This window comes from Somniosus microcephalus, chromosome 6, assembly GCF_052327205.1.
Source record: "Somniosus microcephalus isolate GS21.2 chromosome 6, FLI_Smic_1.0, whole genome shotgun sequence".
Classification (NCBI taxonomy): Eukaryota; Metazoa; Chordata; class Chondrichthyes; order Squaliformes; family Somniosidae; genus Somniosus; species Somniosus microcephalus.
Window position 1 is genome coordinate 277,724,429 of NC_140992.1, and position 13,077 is coordinate 277,737,505.

General features: G+C 45.9%; 1 protein-coding gene across 2 annotated transcripts in view; it reads right to left on the minus strand.

The window, feature by feature from the left end:
- The window catches only part of lsm14ab (LSM14A mRNA processing body assembly factor b), a 73,524-nt gene that overhangs the window by 6,447 nt on the left and 54,000 nt on the right, over positions 1-13,077 (minus strand). Inside the window, exons 7-9 of one of the 2 annotated variants that reach the window (XM_085991894.1) lie at positions 8,612-8,782; positions 3,712-3,889; positions 1,669-1,915 (exon numbers count right to left, since the gene is read on the minus strand). In XM_085991894.1, coding sequence (XP_085848020.1) covers positions 1,669-1,915; positions 3,712-3,889; positions 8,612-8,782 — 596 coding nt within the window. The remainder of the gene's footprint in view (positions 1-1,668; positions 1,916-3,711; positions 3,890-8,611; positions 8,783-13,077) is intronic. The other variant, XM_085991895.1, reaches the window with a different exon arrangement.

A 13,077-nucleotide genomic window follows, 5' to 3' on the forward strand; every position in this document is an offset into this window, starting at 1 on the left:
GCACGTCAATAAACGCTTTGTGTTGGGGCTAAAGCCGGTCTTTCCTCTTCACAAATGCTGACTGACTTGCTATTTCCAGCATTTCAGGTTTTTATCATCGACTAAAATGATGATATGCCATCAGGCAAATTAAAAGAACAATGCAGACATTGTTTTGACACAACTTTTGAAAAGTTTCTGAAAAAAAATCTTGCATTTCAATAGTGCTGTTTGTGACCGCAGGATGTCCCAAAGTGCTTCACAGCCAATGAAATACTTTTGAAGTGTAGTCACTGCTGTAATGTAGGAAACGTAGCAGCCAATTGGTGCACAGCAAGCTCTGACAAACAGCGATGTGATGACCAGATAAACTTTTTTTTTTTTTTTTTTGGAAGTGATGTTGATCGAGGGATAAATATTGGTCAGGACACCAGGGAGGAGAACTCCCCTGTTCTTCTCCGAATAGTGCGCTGGGATCTCTTACAACACGAGAGGGCAGATGGGGCCGCAGTTTAATGTCTCATCTGAAAGACGGCACCTCCGGCAGTGCAGCACTCCCTCAGTACTGCACTGGGAGGGTCAGCCTGGATTATGTGCTCAAATCCCTGGAGTGGGACTTGAACCCACGACCTTCAGACTCAGGTGAGAGTGCAACCCACTGAGCCACGGCCGACATATATAAAAATAATAAAGACCAGCACATAAAAACAAAAAGTTAGAATTAAAATTTAATGAAAAGACTGAAACTAAAATATGACTGAAGCTTTTGGGAACTAAAACGAAACTGGGGCTAAATTTTATCCAAAAGATTTTAAAAAACAATGCGGTCCAAAGTGGAGGTTCGAACAGAAACACATCTCTGGGACTAAAACATGCTGCTGTGTCTCAGGTAGTAGCATTTAGGCCACTATAACAGGCCTCTGACTCGACACAAGGCAACGCTGGGGCTGCCCTGATGGCTCAGCTGTTCATGACAAGCCCCAATCCCTTGTTTTGTGTCTTTGAGGCATGGAAGGTCCAAAGTTCAACCCCAGGTCAGTGGAGAGTTCGAGGGTAGCAGTAGTGACATTACAATTGACCTTGACATTCTTATCGAGGGAAAAAGTGGGGTGAAGATGGAAGAGGGGAAGAAAAAAAAAAGTTATCCAAGATTCCCATTCTGATCACTATCCAAGAACTCCTGCTGGAAGTGCATGAGAGGGGCAGGGTTGGGCTTGGCGATGTCCCGGTGGTCAAATAGCATGCCAACGTTCACCACCGAGGCTCAGAATTGAATTGCGGCTTGGGCAAGTTATTGGTGGATGACCATTGCTTGTACTTCCACTCCTTAACAGTCAGTGCAAGTTCGCAACCTTTGCTGGATCAGATTCCAAAAATACCAACTTTAAAAAAAGGGTAGTCAGATTTGATCAAAAGTGGCGGAGAGTTTTTGGACGATTCGTGCACCTTTCATATTACATCAAATTTACAGCACAGAATTCCCTATTGGATTTATTCGTGACTATCTTATATTTATGGCCCTTAGTTTTTTCCTTCTAATTTTTGCTCTTGGTATTATAATTAGGAGTTCAGCAAAGTGTGACGAACTTTCAAACCATCTCCCACTTTTACAGTTCTAGTTTTACAAATTCAGGCAATGTTATACAAGTTTAAAAAACACCCCAGAAAGTTGTGTAATGATAGAGTTACCCTGTATTCGAAGTCTGAAAACTCTCTGCCTCCTCCACGGCTTCCTCTGAATCCTCCACGATAACCACCACGGGGAGGCCCGTAGTTCCCTCTCCCTCCACGACCCCGCCCACCTCGGTATCCGTAGCCTCCTCGCCCTCTGTAGCCCCCGCGGCCGCGCATCGGACGTAGCGGGATTCCGAACGTTTCTGCATTTATCCGCCTCTCCTCGGCCCAGGTGGGTCTCCGATCCCTGGAAGAGAAGTAGCTGGAGAGAGAGTTACAGTGCATGCTCAGCAAATGCAGGTCAGCTACATAAAATTAGGAACAGGAAGAGGCCATTCAGCCCCTAGAGTCTGTTCCATAATTCAATTAGATCATGGCTGCTCTGTCCCTCAACTCCATCGACCCGCCTTTGAGCCGTGAAAGACTTGGGCTGACAAGTAACATTCGCACCACACAAGTGCCAGGCAATGACCATCTCCAACAAGCGAGACTCTAACCATCTCCCCATGACATTCAATGGCATTACCATCGCTGAATCCCCCACTATCAACATCCTGGGGGTTACCATTGATCAGAAACTGAACTGGACCAGCCATATAAATACTGTGGCTACAAGAGCAGGCCAGAGGCTGGGTATTCTGCGGCGAGTGTCTCACCACCTGACTCCCCAAAGCCTTTCCACCATCTACAAGGCACAAGTCAGGAGTGTAATGGAATACTCTCCACTTGCCTGGATGAGTGCAGCTCCAACAACACTCAAGAAGCTCGACACCATTCAGGATAAAGCAGCCCGCTTGATTGGCACTCCATCCACCACCTTCAACATTCACTCCCTCCACCACCGGCGCACTGTGGCTGCAGTGTGTACCATCTACAAGATGCACTGCAGCAACTCGCCAAAGCTCCTTCAACAGCACCTTCCAAACCCGCGACCTCTACCACTTAGAAGGACAAGGGCAGCAGACGCATGGGAACATCACCACCTACAAGTTCCCCTCCAAGCCACACACCATCCTGACTTGGACCTGTATCGCCGTTCCTTCACTGTCACTGGGCCAAAATCCTGGAACTCCCTTCCTAACAGCATTGTGGGTGTACCTACACCATATGGACTGCAGCGGTTCAAGGCGGCGGCTCACCACCATCTTCTCAAGGGCAATTAGGGATGGGCACTAAATGCAGGCCTAGCCAGCCAGCGATGCCCACATCCCATCAATGAATATTAAAAAAAACTTGATACCCTTGCCCAACAAACATCTCGCTCAGTCTTGAAAGCTCCAATTCAGCACCCGAGCAGCCACAGCCTTTTGGAAAAGGGAGTTGTAGATTTCCACTGCCCCCTGCGTGAAAAACTGCTTTCACTCCTAAATGGCTCGCTCTAATGTTAAGTCACAGAACCCAGAATATTTGACGCACGAGGTTCAGCAGCGGGAAGGGGTTCAGTATGGGCCATGCAACTTAAGTCAAGGGGGATGGGGCAACTGAGTCAGCCCCATGAGTGTCCCTGTAAACACAACCAGGACCAACACCAGCATTTTGTCTCCATTCAAAGACACTCATAACCATGTTACAGTTCAGCAGAGAATGGTTGTTGTCTTTTGTTCAAATGAAAGTTACATAAAAAAAAATCATTCTCCTGATGTGGGCGTCACGGGCAAGGCCGGCCTTTATTGCCCATCCCTCGTTGCCCGCGAGAGGTTGGTGGTGAGCCGCCTTCTCAAACTAATCCTCCTTTGAAGGCTTCCCGCCTTCAAGCAACAGAGCCACACAGCCTGGACTGCGAATTAATCCGGGGCACCATCTGTGCTGTTCCGCAGTCCAGCAGATGGATAACTCTAGCAGAAGGGCATTAACCACCGCACCACTGCACACTTTGGGTCGCAGGAGCGGACGGCAGATCTCTGAAGAGTCTCTTCAACAAGCGTCAATGTTGCTCGCACTGCGTTTGCAATTTACACCTTTACGGGAGAGGAAATTGCACCTTCTTAAAAAAAGACTAAATGCTGCGTCGCCACTTGTGCAAAGCCAAGCTGGCTTTTTTTGGCAGGTTATAAATACCTGGTCTCGTTATCACAAGAGATGTTGTCAAAAAAGGATTTGGTTTTGTCGTAATAGCATTTGGGTCCCGAAGTGTCCTCCTCATCAGCATTTCCTTCACTGTTTTGCGTTTCAATGCCGGAGTCACCTTTATCTTCACCATTGACAGCCTTCTCCGTTTTATCAGGCTGCTTGTCGTCTGTCAGAAGAAAAAAAAACCCTGAAGTTTATTGATAAATTGAGAGAGCGATCCCAATGTAAATCTTTCAATCCGATACAAAGAATTGATTTGCACATCAAATGACGAACGAACAAGCATTTCTCCAGCGCCTTTCACAACCTCAGGATGTCCCAAAGCACTTTACAGCCAATGAAGTACTCTTGAAGTGTAGTCACTGTTGTAATGTAGGAAATGCGGCAGTTAATTTGCGCACAGCAAGCGGTATTGACCAGATAATCTGTTTTAGTGACTTTGGTTGAGGGATAACTCCCCCGCTCTTCTTCGAAATAGTGCCGTGGGATCTTTTACATCACTCGTTGAACCAGGTTTGTTGGACTAAATACAGGACTATAGAAAACAGATCAATACGTCAATGGGGCAAGTGGTTAGAATGCGGAGTTCTGTTCTGTGCCACAAACACTGTTCACTGTTGAAGCAGAGTCCAGAAATATTTTTTAAATGGGAATAACTGCTTGTAAAAGAGGATGGTTAAAAGGTTTGGGTAGTGAGCAGGAGTGGGAGATTAGACTGGGTGGGAAGCGAGCGGGAGAGTGGGATTAGACGAGGTGAGACAATAAAGGATATTGGGAGTGAGATAGAGCATGGAATTAGTCTGGTTGGGATATTAAAGGGTATGGGGAGCAAGCGGGAGTGTGGAATTAGACTAGGTGAGATACTAAAGGGTTTGGGTAGTCACATGCTGACTTGCCTTATTTCCAACATTTTCTGTTTTTTGTTTTAATTTCAGTTTCCTCCATCAGCAGTTTTTCTTGTTTGTCCCTTTTCCAAATCTCTGCCCTGTTTACATTGCCTCCAGCTGTACAAGAATATTGCGTGCTATTTAATGAACAGGTTGTAGATTTGAGCCAAGGAATGTCTCACAAACATCTCGAACCACTTTACATCTGATGAATTACTGTGTGCAGAATCTGTTTGCCTACGCAAGTCACTGCACTTCCAAGGCAAAGACAAACAACCAGTAAATGTGTTTTACATGGTGTGGGTTGAGGGAGGAATAGAATAGTGTTACGGCATCTTTAATGTCTACCTGAAACAGGCAATGGCAGCCTCATTTTAGCATCACATCTGAAGGACAGCAATGGAACGCTCCTTCAGTACTGCACTTGAGTGTCAGCGCACATTCCTGTATATGCTTAGGTCCTGGCATTCGCCTTCAACCCACGGCCTTTTGATTCCGAATCAGGAGTGTTACCAACTAAGCCAAGCAGACACTGCAAACTCAGCTCCCGTACCTACCTCAGAGAAGAGTTTAGTCAGCTCTTGCACAGGCCTCTACATCAAGGGCTTCATGTTGTTTTGCTCCGTGGGTTAGCACACAGAATCATACAGAACAGGAGGACACCATTCAGCCCATCGTACCTGTGCCGGTTCTTTGAAAGAGCGATCCACTTAGTCTCACTGGCCTGATCTTTCCCCACAGCCCTATAAATTTTTCCTTTTCAAGTATATATTCAATTTCCAATTGAAACCAACTATGGACTCTGCTTCTACTACCCTTTTACGTAGTGCATTCCAGATCATAACTTGGTGTCATCTTTCTCTCCATCTTCCCTTCGGTTTTCTGCCAATTATAGTAAGAACATAAGAAATCGGAGCAGGAGTCGGCTATTTGGCCCTTCAAGTCTGCTCCGCCATGGCTGATCTTCTATCTCATTTCCACTTTCCCGCCTGATCCCCATATCCCTCGATTCCCTTAATATTCAAAAATCTATCGATCTCCGTCTTGAATATACTCAACGACGGAGCCTCCACAGCCCTCTGGGGGAGAGAATTCCAAAGATTCACCACCCTCTGAGGGAAGAAATTTCTCCTCATCTCAGTCCTAAATGACCGACCCCTTATCCTGAGACTGTGACCCCTGGTTCGAGACTCCCCAGCCAGGGGAAACATCCTCCCTGCATCTACCCTGTCAAGCCCTGTAAGTATGTTTCAATGAGATCACCTCTCATTCTTCTAAACTCTAGAGAATATAGGCCTAGTCTACTCAATCTCTCCTCATAGGACAATCCCCCCATCCCAGGAACCAGTCTGGTGAACCTTCGTTGCACTCCCTCTATGGCAAGTATATCCTTCCTTAGGTAAGGAGACCAAAACTGTACACAATACTCCAGGTGTGGTCTCACCAGGGCCCTATATAATTGCAGTAAGACATCTTTACTCTTATACTCAAATCCTCTTGTAATAAAGGCCAACATACCATTTGCTTTCCTAATTGCTTGCTGTACCTGCATGTTAACTTTCAGTGATTCGTGTACAAGGACACCCAGGTCCCTCTGAACACCAACATTTCCCAATCTCTCACCATTTAAAAAATACTCTGCTTTTCTATTTTTCCTACCAAAGTGGATAACTTCACATTTCTCCACATTATATTCCATTTGCCACGTTCTTGCCCACTCACGTAGCCTGTCAATATCCTTTTGAAGCCTCTTTGCATCCTCCTCACAACTTACATTCCCACCCAGCTTTGTATCATCAGCAAACTTGGATAGATTACATTTGGTCCCCTCATCCAAATCATTGATGTAGATTGTGAATAGCTGAGGCCCAAGCACTGATCCTTGCGGTACCCCACCAGTTACAGCCTGCCTACCCGAAAATGACCCGTTTATTCCTACTCTGTTCTCTGTCCGTTAACCAATCCTCAATCCATGCTAGTATATTACCCCCAATCCCATGAGCCCTAATTTTGTTTAATAACCTCGTGTGGCACCTTATCGAATGCCTTCTGAAAATCTAAATACACAAAATCCACTGGTTGCCCCTCGTCTATTCTGTTAGTTACAACCTCAAACCACTAACAGGTTCGTCAAACACGATTTTCCTTTCATAAATCCATGTTGACTCTGCCCAACCCTATTATTATTTTCTAAGTGCCCTGTTACCATGTCCTTAATAATAGATTCTAGCATTTTTCCTACTACTGATGTCAGGCTAACTAGTCTGTAGTTCCCCGTTTTCTCTCTCCCTCCTTTTATTAAATAGTGGGATTACATTTGCTACCTTCCAATTGGAACCGTTCCAGAATGTATGGAATTTTGGAAAATGACAATCAATGCATCCACTATCTCTATAGCCACCTCTTTCAAAATCCTGGGATGTAGGTCCAGGGGATTTATCAGCTTTCAGTCCCATTAATTTCTCCAATACTATTTTTTTTTTTTACTAATATTAATTTCTTTCAGTTCCTCATTCTCGCTAGACCCTTGGTTCTCCATTATTTCCAGGAAGTTTTTTGCGTCTTCTTCCGTGAAGACAGACACAAAGTATTTGTTTAATTTCTCTGCCATTTCCTTATTCCCCATTATCATTTCTCCTGTCTCAGCCTGTAAGGAACCCACATTTACTTTCGCTAATCTTTTCCTTTTTACATACCTATAGAAGCTTTTACAGTCTGTTTTTATGTCTCTCGCTAGTTTACTCTCGTATTCTATTTTCCCTTTCTTGATCAATTTCTTGGTCCTCCTTTGCTGAATTCTAAAATCCTCCCAATCTTCAGGCTTACTACTCTTTTTGGCAACATAAGTCTCTTCCTTTGATCTAATACTATCTGACTTCTCTTGTTGTCTTGTGTGTTTGCCCTCTCTCCATGCACTACCTTTTAGCTAAGCATCAATCCCCCAGCCTATTATTTTGCCATGTATCCCATGGGTATGCACCTTGTGAATCAGTCGGTTATGTGGGACAGTGTTAAGTGCCTTCCTAAAATCAGGTAGGTAATATTCCACTGCCTTACTCTTAACCACCAGATCCGTAACCTGCCCTTTCTGAACCCACACTTGGTCTCTAATCAGCCCCATGTCCTTCCAGATAATGCCTCAGGGTCAGTGTGGCTCAGTGGCAACACCCTCGCCCGAGTCAGAAGGTTGTAGGTTCAAGTCCCACTCCAGAGACTAGAGCACAAAAATCTAAGTTGACACTCCAGTGCAGCAGCAAGGGAGTCCTGCACTGTCGGAGGTGCCGTCTTTTGGATGAGACGTTGAACCGAGGCCCCGTCTGCCCTCTCAGATGGACGCAAAAGATCCCATGACACTATTTGAAGAAGAGCAGGCGAGTTAGCCCGGTGTCCTGGCCAATATTTATCTCTCAACCAACACCACTAAAGCAATTTATCTGGTCATTATCACATTACTGTTTGTGGGAGCTTGCTGTGCACAAACTGGCTGCCGCATTTCCTACATTGCAACAGTGACTACACTTCAAAAAGTACTTCATTGGCTGTAAAGCGCTTTGGGACGTCCGGTGGTCGTGAAATGCAAGTCTTTCTTTAAACACTCAAAATCAAGGCCAGGCTCGAATTTGAAAGTTCATCTCAGTATTTAAGTCAACTATGGAAAAATGTTATGACCCGAGACCATCGTCTGACCCAGAGAGGACAAAGATTGCACGAGAACAGGACAGAGTCCAATGAAAAATTAACAGCAGGTCCTGAGGGGAAAGCACAGGCTGCACTCTCGAAACTACAATGTTAGAATGTGCTGGCCACGTGCTCTGGATTTCCCACCAGGCCTATATGGGCGAGCCAGAGCAGTAAGAAAGGGCGACATCAGAGGACACTAATCCCAGGTACACGTGCATGCAGTAAAGGCAGATGCTGGCCTGCCCTCAGCTGTCAAAGATGCTGCACGGAAACGGTAACCTCAGCCAAGAGCGTGGGCCAGGAAAAGAAAACACGGTTACCTTTCAATTTCAGCTTACTCTGGAACTCTCTGTCGATCTCCTCTTTGTTAAACTGCGCGTTTGCGCTCTCGAAGTCGAAGTCTTTCTCGAACTTCATCGGGCCGTCTCTTCTGACGGTGAATCTACCCCTTCCTCTGCTCCCACCGCGCCCTCGCCTGACAGCCTGGCCCCCTGACAACAAGCGGAGAGAATGTCAGTGCATCAAGGAGCCAGTTCAAACAGGGAACAGCAGCAAGGTGGTCAGCACCACAAGCTGCAGCACCTACAGTTACAGCAGTGAAGACTGGACCAAAGAGATGACCTCTTCTGAAGATACTTGTGACATCCCAGATTGAGTAGAGTGGGCCTATACTCTCTGGAATTTAGAAGAATGAGAGGTGATCTCATTGAAACATACAAGATTCTGAAGGGGATTGACAGGGTAGATGCTGAAAGGTTGTTTCCCCGGCTGGAGAGTCTAGAACTAGGGGGCATAGTCTCAGGGTAAGGGGCCAACCATTTAAGACCGAGATGAGGAGGAATGTCTTCACTCAGAGGGTTGTGAATCTTTGGAATTCTCTACCCCAGAGGGCGGTGGAAGCTGAGTCAGAGTATATTCAAGGCTGAGATCGATAGATTTTTGGACTCATGGGGAATCCAGGGATATGGAGATCAGGCGGGAAAGTGAAGTTGAGGTCGATGATCAGCCATGGTCTTATAGAATGGCAGAGCAGACTCGAGGGGCCGTATGGCCTACTCCTGCTTCTATTTCAGTGCATTCCATCTACAGGAATAACAACAGAAAATGCTGGAAATACTCAGCAGGCCAGGCAGCATCCGTGAAGTGAGAAACAGGGTTAACGTTTCAGGTCCAGGACCCTTCATCAGAACTGGAAAAAGCTGGTTCTGATGAAGGGTCCCAGACCTGAAAAGTTAACCCTGTTTCTCTCTCTACAGATGCTGCCTGGCCTGCTGAGTATTTCCAGCATTTTCTGTTGTTATTTCAGATTTCCAGCATCCGCAGTATTTTGCTATTCCATCTACAGCAGCCTGGCTCACCCGGACCATTGGATAAATGAACAGTGCCCTCTCAAACCAAATCAATGTGTACCTGCAGATGGATATGCTAATCAAGATGACATCTTATCTTTCCTTTTCTCCTCTCCCTAACCCCCCCCCCCCCACCACCACACCTCAACACTTCAGGTAGCCTGAAATCAGTCACAGAAACACAAAACTGAAACTATTACCTAGCTTAAACTGCAACCTTGAAGCCCAGATCATCCACAGGTTGTAAATCAGACAAACCAGGGCTGTCTGCACAGAAACTGTCTGCTGAATGTAGTGAAGAGGCATTTCGAATGTGCTCTCAAATGCATGCAGGGTTTAAGAGGTGATTTTTTTAAATTGCACTTTTACACACTTGTACCCAGTGAGGTCTGTTATTAGCAGGGCCACAGGACACGAGAACGATGGGTTCACAGGTTTACACGGTTGTGGAATTTTGAGGGAGCTCTCTCAGCTTAGTAACTATATAGGGGCAGTTTTATGAAGCAGTGGTGGAACAGCTGCAGGTTTCGAATGGGACGGTGAATAGGAGCCGTGCTTTTCTCTTACCAAGGGCCGGCTGCCAAACGCTAGAGGACGCATTCACCCCAAACTCAACATAAGAATTAGGAGCAGGAGTAGGCTGTACGGCCCTTCAAGCCTGCTCTGTCGTTCAATCAGATCATGGCTGATCTTCGACCTCAACTCCACTTGCCCACCCGATCCCCATATCCCTCGATTCCCAATGAGTCCAAAAATCTATCGATCTCAGCCTTGAATATACTCAAAGACTCAGCCTCCACAGCCCTCTGGGGTAGAGAATTCCAAAGATTCACAACCACCCAAGTGAAGAAATCCCTCCTCATCTCAGTGCTAAATGGCCGACCCCTTATCCTGAGACTATGCCCCCTGCTTCTAGACTCTCCAGCCAGGGGAAACAACCTCTCAGCATCTACCCTGTCAATCCCGCTCAAGTCATTTGTTCATCTGGAACAGCACCCATTAGCTTGAGGTTAAACCACAGAACCAAACAACAGCAACAACATCTACAACAGCAGCAACTTTATTTATATAGCACCTTTAAGGTAGTAAAACATCCCAAGGTGCTTCACGGGAGTATTAGAAGACAAAAAATTTGACACCGAGCCACATAAGGAGAAATTAGGGCAGATGACCAAAAGCTTGGTCAGAGGTAGGTTTTAAGGAGCGTCTTAAAGGAGGAGAGAGTGGTAGCGAGGCGGAGAGGTTTAGGCAGGGAATTCCAGAGCTTAGGGCCTAGGCAACAGAAGGCACAGTCACCAATAGTTGAGCGATTATAATCATGAATGCTCAAGGAGGGCAGAATTAGAGGAGCGCAGATATCTCGAGGGGGTTGTGGGGCTGGAGGAGATTAGAGATAGAAAGGGGCGAGGCCATGGAAGGATTTGAAAACAAGGATGAGAATTTTGAAATCGAGGCGTTGTTTAACCGGAGAACTAATGTAGGTCAGCGAGCACAGGGGCGATGGGTGGACTTGGTGCGAGTTAGAACACGGGCAGCCGAGTTTTGGATGACCTCAAATTTACGGAGGCTAGAACGTGGGAGGCCAGCCAGGAGTGCGTTGGAGTCAAGGATGCACAGGCCACGTCCCAGTCAGTGACATGAACAGAGCAGCTTGGGAACAAGGGAAACCTACGTGGAGGGTAACCAAATTAAAAGGAGGAAGCCAGGCTTCCCGCTCCCGATGACTGCACAGTGACTCCTGCTCGAAGTGCCCACGTCTCAATGTTGGATGTGGTCAGACTGGGGCTGGGCTACGAGCCACCCGACACTCATACACCAGCACCAGACACCCGAGTGATCACTGCCCATTAAACCCGCACTGCAGCAGGGGCTGCAATCCCTTCAGGAAGGGAAAGGAGGCACTCAAGTTGTTTATTTTTGAAAGGTTGCTGAAGAAAATGCTTTCAAAAACAACAAAAATAGTTTATTTGATGAAAAATACCTTCATAAAGGAAAAAAACACCATGACGGGCATGGCAACAAAACTGATTCATAGGTTTTTGAAATGCCTCATCCATGAAGCTGGCATTTAAGTCCAGGACACAGCGGCAAGACTCCCCCCATCCCAAGTTACGATTTGGCAATTTATTAAAATAAGCAGGATGCACGCATCAAGCACCAGTGGTTTTTTTGCTAAAATTAAAACCACTTCTTTCTTGCGCAAGCAACCAAATGTTAGATTTGGACAAGTGATGAAGAGCCAAGAGCCACGAGTCCAACAACAGCTAGAAACCATCCCGCAGTTCCAAGGTTACTCAGACTGGAACATTCTATTTGCCAGCTTGTGAGTAATCTCAACAAGTTCATTTTTTCCCTATCCCCAGTCACTGCTTCTTGTGGTTTTCAAAATGCATCTCGTTCTTGGCACCTCTTGCCTATCCCATCAACTAGCCCCTCATCACCATTAATAACTTCTTGAAAAGACCAATTTCCTATGATCAAAGCTTCGAGTCAACTTTTTTTTTTTTTTTTTAAAAAGGGACAATTACATTTATGCGACCAATAATTTTATGCAAATCAAATCTTACAAAACCACAATTAACAAAAAACACCATTTCAAAACCAAAGTAGATGTCAGAGATGAGCCATTAGTCACGGGAGAGTCTGACTGTGATTGAAGTGAAGCAGATCACGGAGAAGAAAGGAAAAGTGGAATTCCCTTGGGACACGATGGTATGTGGAGGCGACTGTGACCAGCCGAACTCAGCAGGATTAATGGCCCCAACTATTCTGCTGGTCGGTCAGCATTAAAAAATCGATCCCTGAACCAAAACGTTGCTGGCCTCATGGCCAAATTTCCCGCTAACCTGAGCGGCCGCAGTGGTCTGGAGGACCTGCGCAGGCCACGCACTGGCTTTTGTATGGAGGAAACCGTGCATGCGCGAAAATTTGAATGGGCCATGCAGCCAGTTAAAGGGACTGCACACGAAAATAAAATTAATGGAACATTGCTCATGGCTCTTGATCACTTGTCCAAACGTAACATTTGGTTTCTTGCTCAAGGAGTGGTTTTAATTTTAATAAAACCCACTGGTGCTTGACGTTTTACAGATGGGAACAGACATTAATGAGAAATGGTTTAGACCATAAACAGTTGGCCACTTACAAGGCTTCCAACCAAAATAGTTGGGGCAAAAATCCTTCGGCTACAAAACCTCCCACCTCCTTTTAAAACTCCCTCAAAACCCATCTCTTCAGTCAAGCATTAGGTCACCATCCCTCCTGATCTCTCCTTTCTTGGCTAAGTATGTTTCCAGATACCCATATCTGTAACACCGTATTTAAAAAAAAATGTTAATGGTGTTATTTAAATAGAAGCTGCCGCTAGATTCAAAATGCGACACACTCCCACTGCAACACAGCATTTTCACGGGCGACACAAGTTCACAACCGGACAG